General features: G+C 35.5%; 1 protein-coding gene across 1 annotated transcript; it reads left to right on the forward strand.

Annotated features, from left to right (window-relative positions):
• Positions 1-5,261: 5,261 nt before the first annotated feature.
• LOC129257740 (protein LLP homolog) lies at positions 5,262-14,316 on the forward strand. The gene is made up of 4 exons (XM_054896134.2): positions 5,262-5,341; positions 8,055-8,209; positions 9,465-9,671; positions 11,136-14,316. Exons 2-4 carry the CDS (start codon positions 8,062-8,064, stop codon positions 11,288-11,290), a joined length of 510 nt encoding a protein of 169 aa, XP_054752109.1. The 5' UTR covers positions 5,262-5,341; positions 8,055-8,061; the 3' UTR covers positions 11,291-14,316.
• The last annotated feature ends 1,485 nt before the right edge of the window (positions 14,317-15,801 follow it).

Below are 15,801 nucleotides of genomic sequence, written 5' to 3' on the forward strand. Positions count from 1 at the left end.
AATTCTATTAGGCTGTCATTTGATCATTTTTAGTTAGTACCAGTGTGTTAAAGTAGACTGTTGTTCATGGGTGTATTCTTGAGCTCTATGAAGCTTCATATTGCAATACATTACTAACAATTATTCTACAAAACTATGATTGCCATTAGAAATGAAGTTCAACATATTGGCTCGTATTTACAAAGGTGTTTAAAACCATTGGTTGAACCAATGGTTTATGCAGATTTCCTGTATAAATTACCCTTATATACTGCGTATATTAAAAAATTCCAATGCTGATGCGCGCTTTTGTCACAGTGCGCCAAATTGATGCCCGTTGCCATGCTTAAGTACGCTATTTTATTCATGAGTCTACTGTTTGAAGAGTGGACTCATTAATAGCGCGGATAACCACGGCAACAGGTGTCAACTTGATGCACTGTCAGTGTCCATGACAATATCATGTACAAAATGATTAACTGAAATGATTAACCCCCCCAAAAAAAAATAATAATAATAATAAATAAATGAATAAAAATTTGGAAATGAAATGAAGAACAGGATAATAGGATAGCATTAATTTCAGTTAATCATTTGGTTCATTATGTTGTCATGGAGATTGAAGAAGTAATATACTATTTAGTCAGGAATTCAAACTGGGTTCAACTATTACAATCCAATCACAAAGGGTTCAAAATTTGTACTAAATGGAGAATAATAAAAAATAATCAAATCAAATTGACCATTTTGACGGGACCCTTCAGGTGGTGGTCTGTGCCGAGGCTTTTGTATGGCTTTCAGGACGGGAAAATTTGACATCTTATATGGCTAAATTGTTGTAATTTAAGTTTAATCATTATTCATAATTTACCAATTGTTGAACTCCGACTGAATCAATGATTTTGATTTATAACATAATGATATCAGTGGCAGAGATAGAATTATATGATTGCATCAAAGTGAATATGACCTGATAGTAGAACTTTGATATAAGACATTAATGGATAAAAGCAGGGACTTGTGTTGCAGAATGATTTTACAATTAATCACAAAATGTCAATAAAATTGTTTAAAGTCTTCAGTTGGCTGCTAATCTTTGTGTTATGTGGCAATTTTTTTTTTTTTTTTGGGGGGGGAATGCCCATAGCTTCCCTTATACACTTTCAGTGGAATGTGATCCCATAATCGTTTCTACTTTCACTTTAATTTTATGAAGTTGATTTGATGTTTAGATTATTTATAAATTGATTAAATTGAATATTAGAATCCTTTGCAACTTCACTAGTTTTGTGTCATGAATCAGTTGTAAAAATGTTTAAAAATGTCTTTCAGAATTATTGCCCAACAAATTAGATGTCATTAAAGATATAGGGTTTCTGAAATTAAGGGGAAATCCTGAGGGCTGATAGACTTGTAATGTGATTTAGCCACACGTTCACTCATACACTATACATGTCATGAATAGAAACAAAAAGGAAAACTAAGGGGAACTTTTGAAAAGCATACTTTGTAATTCATATACCATATCTACCCTTTAAATGACACCAGCATAAAAAGATGGGAAATTTAATGACTTGATCAAAATAGGTGAATTATTTGAGGAGCATTTAAGACAAATGATTTAGGTATGCTTCTGATTTTCCAGTATATCATGTGTGTACTGTATTACAGTCACCAGTCTATAGATTTGCCTGACATTTATTGGGGGGAAATTAATATGCAAAAGAAGAAGAGAGCCAAGTAACTTTTACTCAAAACTCAAGTTAGGACCACCCCTTTAAAGAAACCAAAAAAATTCAACTTTTAGTGGCTGATCAGGGAAAATGAAGATGAGAAAACCCCCACCCCCGCCCACTGGCAAAATCTGGATCTTCCCCTGCATCCCCCAAAATGGGAATATTCTAAATACTTTTTGTAGTCATGAACATAAAAATGTGAATGCAATGCACAAGTTAAAACAAAAATTGATATACTGACATGAAAATCATATTTCAAGGACTGGTTTGTGGGAACCATGGACAGGGTAAGTAAATCAATAATCAAATTTTGTTAATGCCTATCACGCAAAACTAAATGAAAACTTGAATCGTGTGCAGAATATTTTTGGGATCTTGAAAACGGGATCTTGAAAACAGGATATTTCCAGCTGGAGCCCTGTTTAATTCTTTTACATGTACCTAACTCTAACCAGGCAATGCAACGCGAAGGATCAGATATGATCGGTGACTCGACTGAAACGTCATAAGAAAATTTCTGAACATGAAGGGCAGGCCCAGGCTGCATATTCAGACCTTTAAAGGGGAAGTTCACACTTAAAGGAGAATGAAACTCTTGGAGCAAGTTAGCTTTTGTGAAAGCAGAAAAATCCAAGAATAAGATCAACAAAAGTTTGAGTAAAATAGGACTAGCAATAGAGGAGCTATGAGCATTTGAATGTCGAGATCACTAATGCTATGGAGATCCTCCCATTGGCAATGCGACCAAGATCTATGATGTCACAGATGAACAACTCTCCCCTTTTGGACACTGAAAATATACCCCAAAACATCTCTTTTTGCTCATTCTAATCATATGACAAACGATTCATCAATGATGTAATGTTGTGAAACCTCTGTACTTGTCCTCTCATAAAGAGAACACCTCACCTTGTGATAGACTCTGTAAAAGTGAGAATATAAGTGAAATAAGTACTAAAGTAATGAGGGAGTTGTACGTGTGTGACATCACAGATCATGGTCGCATTGCCAATGAGAGGATCTACATGGCATTAGTGATCTCGACATTCAAATGCTCATAACTTTCTTATTATTCATTCAATCTTCCTCAAACTTTCAACAATATGTTTCTTTGATTTTTCTCTTCGATATGGATTCAGCTGGTTTCAAGGGTTTCATTCTCCTTTAAGAAAATTTTGTCTTGTAAAAACAGCAGAAAAAGTAAAAAACATTGATGAAGGTTTGAAACTTTATTAAAGAATTGATAAGAGTTATGATTAGAATTCTAAGTTTTGGATTTGTGATGTCATAAACGAGCAGCTGCCCCATGTGTTATGTAATATAAAATGCATATATCTCAATTTTTAATGGTTCGTGATGACTCATTTTTGTTTTCTTTTTAGGAATGGGTGTAAAATGATTTGTTTGTTGATATACTGAAGGTACAGTAAAAACATTTTCATTTTTCTGAGAAAATGAAATGAAATTTATTTTTTACCATTCGAAAGGCTATGTAGGGAAGCTGCACCTGCTCGTACATGTATGTGGATATGACATCACAAATCAAATAATTAAAATTTTAATATTTTATACTTGATGGATTTTTCTGCTATTTTTTACATTAAACTTTTTGCCAGGGTGAACTCCTCCTTTAACCCCGGAGTGTTTAGTCTTTGTATGCATAGTATGTGACATTGCTCCTGCACCGTGACTGCCTTTGGTGACTGCGCCACCGTACTAGTCTGCTGGGCAAACCCTTCACTCGAGTTAAGGGTCTGACAGTGGCGTAACAGGCGGGGGGGCAGGGGGGGCAAGCTGCCCCCCCTGGCGGAGCTCACCGGGAAAATTAAAAAAAAAACGGGAAAAAGAAAAAAAAGGGAGGAAGAAAGGGAAAGGGAAAGGAAAGAAAAGAAAAAAGGGGAAAGGAAAGAAAAGAAAAGAGGGGAAAGGGAAGGGGAAAGGAAAAGGGAAAAGAAAGCTAAGAAAAAATATAAAAAAGGGAAAACGGAAAGATAACGGGAAAAGGAAGGAAAAAAGAACAAGTGAGAAAAAACAATTCGCCCCGATATAATACATTAGCATGATTAGTAAGACAGGGAAATAAATTAAAGATGGCAAAAAAGGCAAACAAAAGCGGGAAATAAAGGCAATGGAATTAGCCAAAATCTAAATTGGAAAATAAAGAATAGGGACAAGATAACGTACACTACCGGGCCGCCGAGGATTGAGCGGGAAGAAAAATGGATGGTATATAGCATAATGTCGTATGAAAGTCTATCATAAACTTGCTAAATCTCCAAAGGCTCTGTCCTAGAGTCAAGACCCCGTGCAGTGGGGGCTCTTTATCTGTAACCTTTAATGGGTTCTATAACGGGCCCCTATATGGACCCTTCCTGCATTAAGCTTTACGTTGAAGCACTGGCGTACCGGGGGTGGTTCCACAGCCAAGGGGAAATAAAAGAAAATAAAGGAGGCAGCGAAATGAGATGAATGAAAATAAAAAAATACGACATGATATTTGCTATAATGATGTAAAAATCTATCACATAATTAGAATTTCATTTTAACAGGCCTTTTTTTTTTCTGGCTCGCTTCGCTCGCTGGCGACTTTTTACAAATTTTCCCACATTTGCTATGGTGTGCCCCTCACAATATTTGGATGATTACGATACACAACTGCATTGAATTTATGTGTTGTGTTAAAACTATATAAATATACACGCAATTTGATTAAAATAAGTGGCCATCTGTAAGGTTTAAAATGGCTTTGATATCAAGAGGTTCCGGGGCTCTGCCCTAGACCCCACCCATAAAGCACTGTTACATGGATGAGTTGGACCATGGCCCCAAAAGTTCTACAACCAAACAAAAAAAAAGAGGAAAGAAAGGAAAGTGTATTATATTTTTCTGAATATCACGTCAAAATCTATCTTCATGTTAGATTCTCATGAAAAGGTGATTTTTTTTTATCTCGCTCGCTTCGCTCGCTCGGGACCTATATTAAGCTACTTCTTGCCAGAAGCGCCATACTCGGCCCCCTCGAGCATATAGAGCTTCGCTCTGATTCTCACAATCATAACAAAAATCCTCTTCACCGTGGCGTACAAAAAAAAGAGAGAAAAAAGGAAAGAGAGGAGGGTGAAATATGATATCATCTTTTTAACAGTATGTCAAAATCTATCACAAAATTGGATTTTTGCAATAAAAATGTCAAAAAAATTTGCTCGCTCGCTTATATATGTATATATATATATTTGTCCGATACGCCATATCGCCCCCTCAAAATTGTTGCCTTATGACGCCATTGCCTGTTCCATGGTATGACCGGGAAATTTTTGGCTCTTGCCCCCCCTGGCCACCGACCCCTGTTACGCCGCTGGGGTCTGAATGTGCAGCCTACTCATGCCTTGTGTACTGAAGGCTCTCTCGCTCTGTATTGGAACAGCAAGTTTTGTATGTGCTAGTCTTTGCGTGGAGGCACACTTATTGATCAAAGTTCCAATCAGGGTCTGTGCCTGCAGACTACCACCGTACCGTACGTACGGTACGTGAGAGCGAAACCAAAGTGACGTCATCTTTAAAAGACACATGTACGTGAAGACTCCCACTCGACTCGGTATCTTCTTACTATAATTATCAAGATTTCTGTGAGTGTGTTTATTGAATTTCTTACGAACTTATTGCTTTGTGATCACAATAACATTCAGATTACTTTTTAAGGATTTTTAGGAGTGCTTTTATATATGTTATGAGTGTTTTTGGATCACGATATTTTCGAAATTTGTCCGAAATTTTGTCTTCGGTCCCATATCATCATTCTAATGTTAGTTGTTGCCCCGGCGTGGCGGAGCTATTTACAAGTTTACTTTAACTTAAGTATTTCTTCTTCGAGTATGGACTTTGGATCGTATCATGAACACTTTTCATGAATTAAATCATATCAAACACATTATTCTCATAAACTTCACCAAACTTTCACCATAAATACAAAATTACCTACAAAATATATAAAATATGCAGGCCTGAAATATGTAAAATTTTTGCCGAATTCGTTTTTCTTTTTTACATTACAATTAAATACAATTTAGATTCTAAAATCAAATTAGCTTCCAATCATGCAAAATCAATGCAATCGGACCCCTTCGCATGTGAAATTTTTTTGGGGGTCACTTGACAAAGGCATCTCGTATTGCCTATTGGTATTATTACTGAACGTGTGTTTTCTGACTAGGCCCTATGGGAAAAGTTGAGAAAACAGCAAAATCACTTAAGTCAGCTATTTTTACTAATTTTAGAATATTATCAAGACTTTGAAAATGTGTTTTTGACCATCTTTCATCATCTTTCTTTCAAGTTCCCTTTGGTCCTTTGGAACACTTGCTCCCGGGGGGCGGGAGCACTCAAATTATTTTTCGATGGGGGTGTGCCTCACGAAACTCTGAAATGGGGGTCTAAGTAACTGACTACAAGTGTAAAATACGGGTTTTGGGAACTATACTGCGCATGGTGTGGAAAACGGTCTACGGAATGGGATCGCGGCACTGTATGTACGGTGTACACTAGCGCTGTGCGTGCACTAGCCATGCATGGAGCAGCTACTAGTCTAGGTATAGTGAGTGCTTGTATTACCGACCGGCCTTGTATTACCGAACGCGCGCATCATATACGCATCAGAAATAATTTCATACGCTCAAAATTTTGCAGAATCCTTCCAAAGAGAACTTGAATAGAAAGATGATGAAAAATTGTAAAAAACACATTTTCAAAATCTTAATATTCTAAAAATAATAGAATATGGTCAAAATAGCTCATCAGTGATTTTGTTGTTTTCTCAACTTTTCCCATAGAAAACACACGTTTGGTAATACGATACCTTTTTTAAGTGACCAAAATATTTCACATGCGAAGAGGGGTCCGATTGGAAGCTAATATCGTAAAAAGGAAATACAATTTCTGCAAAATTTTTACATATTTATATTTTGTAGGTAATTGTGTAGGCCTATTTATGGTGAAAGTTTGGTGAATTTTATGAGAATAATGTGTTTGATATGATTGAATTCATGAAAAGTGTTCGGTAATACGATCCACTACCATATATGTAGGGAGTTGCGAAGCTGTGCGTGCATCACTCGCATGTGGCGCTCGCGCTTGCCAATTTTGACAGTGCTGGGGAACTGAGATGTCTCGTAACGGGGGTCTATGTCTTGCGAGCAGGGCTGGGCGGCTTCTGAAATTAACCTTTGTCATTCGGAGTACATTGTATCTATAGAACTCAAAATTGGATCTGAAAAAAGGGGGTCATCAAAGCGGCATGTCCCCGTACCACCAATATATGTGGGGGGGAGTGGCCAGTCAAATGTATTGCTGTACATATGTGTGACCAAATTATTTCCAGCACCCCCTCAACGTTTTTTTTTTCTCTCTGTGTGCAAAATAACCCCCAAACAAGTTTTTTCAGGGGCTAAATTGACAATTTTTGGCCCCTAAACAAGTTGACGCTAGAATATGACCCTGGGGGAAAAGCTTGGGGAAAAAACAGACCCTAAACACGTTTGGCTAGTCTTTAAAAAAAAGCTTTGGAAAAAAAAAATACCCCAAATACGTTTGACCCCGCGATTGACCATTGACCAGTCTGAAGGTGATAAATACCCCACCATGCCATTACTATGGTAATGCAGTTTCCAACACATTTACAAAATTAATCTTGCATGTCTTTACCCCAAGATGAATATTTGTGTGAACTTTCATCCACCATGAGTATTCCTGGATTTTTGCCATAATGTATGGCATTGGTTACCATGGCAACCCAATTTCTCACCTCAAACCCAATATGTGAGCCCAATTTCATAAGAACTGGTTGAAAACTTATGAAGTAGTTCGAACCGCAAGATTTTTACCTAATGTTCACCATATATGTTGTTACCATGGCAACATGCTTTCCAATGAACACAAAAATATGTCTTGCACATCTAAACCTCAAAACCAATGTATGAACCAAATTTCATGGAGATTAATAGAAATCTGATAAAGTAGTACTTTGAACCACAAGATTTTTACCTAATTTTTGCTATAGAGGCTTAATACAGTATGTTGTTACCATGGCAACATGATTTCCAACACATGCAAAAAAACATGTCTGCACAATCATCTTTATCTCAAAGCCATTGTGTGAGCCAATTTTTTTTAGCATTGGTTGAAAACAGATGAAGTAATTCGAACCTCGAAAGTTTTACCTTAATTTTGACATTTAATATGTTGTTACCATGAAAAGTTTGGCAACAATCATGTGATCATATGTGTATTTTTTAATATGAGAAAATAGTGAAAAAGTAACATGTTTGTTTCCTTAACTCAATCTAGATTAACCATGGCCAAAAGTTTAAGAAGCAAGAGCAAGCGTAAGCTGAAAGCTGTCAAACGAAAGAGGAATGCCCCCAAGGAGCTGATCAGATTAAAAAAGTGCTTAAAGTTAGAAGGATATGATAAGGAAGATCCTTCGAAAAGGAGATATCAATGTAAGTAAAGTGTTTGCTTTTTCTTCATGGTAAGACATCCTCCCATCACAATCTTTCCTATTTATATTTTTGTTTAAAACAAATGTCAGATTATGCCTATTAAAGGACAAGTCCACCCCAAGAAAAAGTTTAATTGAGTAAAAAAGAAAAATCCAACTAGCATAATGTTGAAAATTTCATCAAAATCAGATGTAAAATAACAAAGTTATGACATTTAAAGTTTCACTTAATTTCACAAAACATTTATATACACATCCTTGTCACTAAGCAAATGAGGAGACTGATGACAGTACTCACTATTTCTTTTGTATTTCATTATATGAAATAAGAAATATTTGAATTTTTCTCCTCTTTGTCATGTGAAATAAGGTTTTATTCCTCCCTGAACATGTGAAACTACCATTGTTTTAACATGTTTTGGTTCAGTCAAGTTGGCCATTATTGTCAAATCTGTAAAAATGGAAATATTGTACAATTCAAACAAAAAAACAAAGGAAATGGTAAGTGAGGGACATCATTGACTCATTTGCATATATATCACTGATTTGTGTATATAACTCTTTTGAGAAAAATAAGCGAAATATTAAAATGTCATAACTCTTATTTTATATCTGATTTAGATGAAATTTTCAGCGTTATGCTTGTTTGATTTTTCTTTATTGATTTCAAATAAACATTTTTCTGATTTCCTACTATTTAAAGCGGAAGTTCACACAGACATAAAGTTGTTAAAATAAGAAAAAAGAAACATTTATCAGTGAAGTTTTTGAAAAATCCACCAATAATAACAGTGTTGTGATTATTTTTTGCATTGTCATACATGTATAATAAAAGCACCTGCCCCAAATCCATTTCATGTAGTATGGATTCAGTGAATTTCCATTTCTTAATCAGATATGACTCGGAGAAGTGGCTATAAATTGAAATACATAAGGGCAATGGGCGAGTTCATCCTCTTTACAGCCTAAAGTGTCCCTTGAATTCCCCCAAATTGAATCTGCCAGAGTTCATATTTAAAACATTTAGAAAATCAATATGATATTTGAAGTTATTGCATAATTGTTTGTTGTGCAAAAAAAAAATAATGATATGATAATAATGATCTGAAAATGGTTCTATTTGATGGTGAAATTATCATGGTCTTTCATTTTATGTTTATTTTAATGTAATTGTAAATCAGTTTATTGCTTAAAAAGTAAAAGTACAATAAAATTGAAACAATATATTGTATCTTATTTGAATGTTGCTTCATCAGTTGATGACATACGTGAGTTGATCACCAAACCTGATGTAAACCAAGCCACAGGTAAAGACTATGATGTCAGGTTTTTACCAGGCTCGGATGTGAAGATGGATACTGAAGGAAAGAAGAAAAGAAGAAAAAGGAGAGGAGAAGAGAGCGATGAAGAAGATGCAGATGAAGAAATGGTTGATGCTCCTCGAGAAGAAGATAAAACTGAAGGTATTTACTATTTGTAGATGTAGCTGATTCCATGATTTATCAGGGGGGGTACTTTGCTTCATGTTGACAAGCAATAAAATGGGTTATCACCACTGACAGGGGTCATTTTCTATTTCAACTGAATTTTTTTATGTAAAAAATAAAAAGAATAAACTGTAAAGGATATCTCCCCTCATGAAGACCTTCAAAAATTTGACCCCCCCCAAAAAAAATTTAATACAGTACGACCTCTCTTATCTGGCCTCCCCTTATACGGATCTCCCTATTATCTGGACGCACACTTGCCAAGATTTTTTTTTTCCAATTCAATATGGTAGGCGGGAAATGAGATTTCGATCTAAACTCAATCCTATGCAAACTCACTTTGATTACATATATTTTCCAATATAGTCTACCTACAACCTTATTTTTCATGAAAATATCTAACCCAAGTCACATGATTATTTTCCAGTAAATCAGGGCGCAGCGCAAACATTTCATCACGTTCTCTTTATTTTCTTGGGGAAAAACAAACAACACGTGTCTCGCTAGCTATCGCTAGGCCTCAATACGGACAGCGCCAACTATCATGTTTGAGCCTACAGTCAGTTTAACAATGGCTGACATTGGGAAGCTGCGATACCCGCCGCGATGATCCAATCGTAAAACTTAGTTTCATCGAGTCATTCTCTTTCTTTCGAGGAATGCTCGATGTATACCTCAATCATTTTAGCAGGTAAATTATCCAAGAGTTTTGGACATCGATCGATTTCATTTCCGTAAAAATACCGCCTATAAATTTGCACTGACACTGCAGTGAATACTGTCTGTATGCCCACTACAATAGGTTTTTGTGTAGCCACCGCCATTGGGGAGGCGAGGCAGCTGCGTGTATTTAATATTGGGTCTCCCAGATCTGGATAAATCCCTTATCCGATTGGTGCTGGTCCCAACGTGTCCGGAGAAGAGAGGTCGCACTGTAAATGAATAGATAAAAAGGAAAATGGATTGAGCGGCTCAATTGGATTTGCACCTGTGATGTGACATGATTTAATAGTTTAAGTCATCACAACTTTTAGGGGAACTTATTGCCTTCCAAAGACAGCAGACATCTGAATGTTAGGACATCTGGAAAGCAGTTCTATGCACTGAATATTCTTAATATAATATTCCTTCTTAATAACATTAAAAGAGAATCTACATAGAGTATTATTTTTAGCCTTATTTTAGTGGGAAGGGCACAATACAAGGATACAGATTTTTATGCAATTTTTCCAAGGTAGTACACGTACATGTAGTACACAGTGCAATACCCTTTCCTTTTTGCCATGGGGGGGGTGCATGCAACAAATATTCATTGAACAGGTTGCTCTTAAGATGAAAACTATGATTTTCTTTCTTTCTCTCTCTTCATTTTGTATTTTATTTCCATTTTCGTCCTCCTCCCCTTCAATCTTCCTTCTTTTCATTTTCTCTGTGGCACAGTTATGTCCGTCGATACCAAATGGAATGCGAAGAAGCTTCAGAATGAACATGGTAACTACCCTGCTTGGATGAATAGTAGACAGATCAAGAAGATGCAGAATAAAAACTCTAAAGGCAAGGTTTTAAAGAAAGGCAAGAAGAAGTTGGCTTGGTAGCCAACAATCCTATTTTGAAAGATTCCACAAACTGACTGATAGCCCAAAGAGATAATGGCGTATGAATTATTTGCAACGAGCCTTGTCTTACGACGTCCAGGATGAAGGATGCCACACTATGCTACAAGTGGAAGCTCTATGATTCCAGGACTGCCATGTCATATCTAAAAATCATCAGGATAAGATGTCAACTTTTATGAGAATCAGAGAGGAGAGTTTTTGAAGAAGGGCAAGGAGGAATAAATGTGGTAGCCAGCTATCTTTGTTATTGTAAAACAGGGAAAGACATTGGAAAGCCCAATTGGATTGTTTATTTCTCAGGAAGGACGATGTCACAAGCCCACTACAAAGTGGAATCCAGATCAGTATCACAGTGCATGCATGCAGGCTGACAGAGCTTAATTGCAGTCATCACTTTATATGCTAATGAATATTTATTAGACCCTTTGGCCCGTATTCTGAAGTCAGGTTTAACTTAGGACACAGTCTAGCTCTATGCTAAAAATATGGGGAGCCAAAATTTCAAAAATTTTTATGTCTACTATTTCGTTTCCTTTTGCTTTCATAATGAACAAAAATACATCAGTTATCATTCCCAGACAATTATGAACAATTTGAGTGTCAAATTAGTTAATAAAGTGGATTTTTACTGTTAGGGATTTTTACCCAATTGGCTATCCATAGTTAAACTACAACTTAAAACCAGGGTTTAATTTGAACCAGTGTTCAGAATACGGGCCTTTGTATATAATTCCTCCAAGTTATTAAGGACATCCCAAATAAACATAATAAAGAAATAATGATAAGTTCAAGACGTGTCCTACAACTTCCAGATTGAGAGATGCCACACTGTTCTCTGATTTGAAGCTCTTAAAATAAATCATTCAATCTTTTACATATGATCAGGATAAGCTTTTGATTCTTTGATTTGCTGGATTGTTATTACTCTTTCCTTTGATCATCACAGAACATTTGGGAAAACTAATGTTCTCAATGTCTTGTGACTTGAGGCAGCTTCAGTGTTTTAACTTTAAACATTGTGGGAGTATAGATGGTTAGATTATTATGTTCCCTATTGTGATTGGCTATAGGTTGTAGGGGTATTTGTAGTGGTGTTTTGGCTCAGTGGATAAGTCTCCGGACTTTGAAACACAATTGTCCAGGGTTTGACTCCCACCGCACCACTCGAATCCTTTGGCAAGGCATTTATCTTGATTTGCCAAACTCCACTCGGGTGTAGTAAATGGGTACCCGTCGAAAGAAATTCTTTGATTGCTCAAGCACCCGATAATAGTAGCCATGCGGAAGCTGGGGTAAATAGTATGCAGCACTTAGGAACATTGTATTAAACGCCATATAAATGTTGCATATTATTGTTATTATTAGTTCCAAAAAGCTCTTTTTACTATCATGAAGACATGAACGTTGACCATGTTGTGGTATCAACATTGAAATCTTAACCAAAGTAAAGTTTTTGAAATGTTATCATAATAACTTTGAGTGGAAATGGATCTGTTTAGTGAAACTTTGACATAAGGGTAATCAATTATCACTGATAATTATGTACCAGTTTCAGGTCACAGGAAAAAGGTCAAGAACATTACTTTATTACATGTATCAAATAAGTTATTTCTTATTTGCTTTCAAAGTCAGCACTGCTGCTATATTGAATCACGTAGTGCAGATGAGACTGTCTGAGGCGCTCCACTTGTTTCAATACAAGACTCTTATAATGGCAGTTAGTAACTTTTCAAAGGATTCAATATCATAAATTCAACTGTTAATAAATTTATACTTTAGATAAGACAGGAATGGTAAGAGTTACAGAGTGGTTGGTCATTCATCAAGATATCTATGATTTCACAAAAGGTATCTCCATACCATCAAGAAATCTCCCAACAAGCATGGTCTCCATATGCTATCAGACACTATGGAACCTTGATGTTTAATCACCCTTTTTATGATTCTGATTTTTATTTAATCTAAAAAGTTCAGATATTTAATTGTTATTACCCACCGGACATACCCCGCATTCTATCAGAAGAAAAATCTTGTACTTTCAAGAAAGTTCAAGTTTATCTCTTTAAAGGTAAAAGATACTAGTTGCAGGAAACAATTATTTCATGAGAAAGTCTTTAAAATCAAGGTTAGTTGTCACCATATCATATGTCTAGATCTTGTACCTTAATATTAACTTTTCTTTGTGAAATCATGAAATCTTTGCTCAAAACTGATTATTCTGATGACTAACACAGAAGAGCATATGTGGGACAGTGTATTAATATTGCTCGGAAAAATATTAAACATTTGATGGAATTTCGTGCTTATTTTGCTCATTTCTCAGCAATTACACATTTTATTCCAGAGCCACTTGGCACACATTTTTTATTCATACATACAAACACTTGAGTGGTAATTTTATTCGATTCTTTTTGAACTCATTTTCAGATCGTTACCACAATTGGTATTTATCTTTAAGGTATGTTTGTACTTTCGTCTTTAGTAAGGCAAAAGAAAGAAACAAACTTTGTTTGTTGTAATCCAATTGACCTTAATAAAATCCTTTGAGTTTTTATTTTTTTCATTCAATTTTGAAGAAAAATAGAAGTGCTTAGTGACCCTATTTCTATTTTTTTTTCAGTTTTATTGTTATTTTACTTTTGTTGGTCAGGTTATGGCTAACCGATATTCTTTTTAATCCTTACTGCTAACCATGCTTTTGTTGACACATGGTCATTTTAACATGGAGATCCAACTTTATCTTGTACAGTCGAACAACATTTATTTCAAACCAGTTTTAGTATAATGCTGTTCGGTCTTGATTTTCATATCTAAAATAATCATAAAATTTTGACATTTTTTCCATTCAATACAGTTGTCAAAAAATTATGTTTCTGAAAATATCATAATCCCTTATTGTCTTGATTTATTATGATGAATACCTTTTTGAATAATTTTCCTCATGTGTATTTGAGGAGTTATCAATACTTTGTATGCATAAATAAAGAGAAATGTAACAAATACTGATTTATATTTGTTTTGTTGTGAACAAGGAAGTTTGGAATTTTAGCTAGATCGTTGATGGTGAATAGTTTCTTCATATTGGATATAGATATGTTGATTGATATGGTAAGACATGAATCGGCTAATATAAGGATGAGAGGAAATGGTAGAGAGAACACATAAAAGGGAGAGAGAGAGACACAGGAGTCGCAGACAGTGAAAGAGAGAAGGGTGAGGGGAGTGGGGACAATGGCCCGTATTCTGAAGTCAGGTTTAACTTAGACCATGGTCTAACTCTGTGCTGAAATTATGGGAAGCCAAAAGTGTCAAAATTTTTATTAAGTTGTGTGTTTCTTATGTTTACTGTGCTCTTTCCTGATTCATCGATGGTGAAGACAATCATATATTTATACTTCCTAGACAATTATGAATGATTTGAGAGCCAAATGAGCTGAAATATGATATCTCTACCATTAGTGATTTATGTAACAATTGGCTATCCATACTTTAACCACAACTTTAAACCTGAGTTTAAGTTAAACCCGACTTCAGAATACGGGCCATTGAGTTTAGAGATAATTCATTTTCTAATAAAGAGAGGCAAAGAACGAATAAGGGAAGATTGGGTGGAGTTTTCAAGAAAATCAAAGACTTGAGAAATGGCAGTGTTAAAAGATAGAATTTGATAATTGGATTCTCTAGAGGGAGAGAGAGTATGAATTGAGATATTTCGGTATATTTTGTTTTCTTTGAACTTGCCTCTGTCCATCACCACACTCCTTTCTTTCCATTTCATCCTTTTCCTATTCTTCATCTCGTTTTTTTTCCCTTTGCTTATGCTTCTGTTGTATCCTGTCTTTTCCCATTTCTCATTTTTAATTCTTCCTACGGCTCCTCCACCTCCTTCTTCTTCATCCTCTTCTTCTTCCTCCTCTTTTTCTTCTCCCTCTTCTTCTCCTTCTCCTTTTTTTTTCTTGTTCTCCTTCTTCTCTTTCTTCTTCTTTTTTTCGTCTTCTCCTTCTTCTTTCTTCTTCTTTTTTTCTTCTGCTCCTTCTTCTTCTACTTTTTTTTCTTGTTCTTCTTTTTCTTGTTCTTTTTTCTTCTTCTCCTTCTTTCTTCTTTCTTCTTCTTCTCCTCCTCCTTCTTCTTCTTCTACTTGTTTTCTTGTTCTTCTTCTTTCTTCTTCTTTTTTTCTTCTTCTTCTCCTTCTTCTTCCTCTTCTTCTTCTTCCTCCTCATCCTCCGTCTTCTTCTTTTTCTACTTCTTTCCTTTTTTTTCTTCCTTTGCGGTTTGAAGATATATTCCCAATCTCTGGTGTTCCGTGGTTAAGTTTTATACCTTTCGTTATATCGATGTGGTATCTTTGAGGTCTAGTCACTTGAGTATCGGCCTGCCTTTCTTTAAAGTCGGTTATAACTTCGATTAGTTACCACAATATCGATAAAAAAAGAAAAGAATCCAAGACGTTATCGATTAGCACGCCAGGTTGTTTCTCAATAACAAACTAT

The sequence above is a fragment of the Lytechinus pictus genome, chromosome 3 (assembly GCF_037042905.1).
Source record: "Lytechinus pictus isolate F3 Inbred chromosome 3, Lp3.0, whole genome shotgun sequence".
Lineage (NCBI taxonomy): Eukaryota > Metazoa > Echinodermata > Echinoidea > Temnopleuroida > Toxopneustidae > Lytechinus > Lytechinus pictus.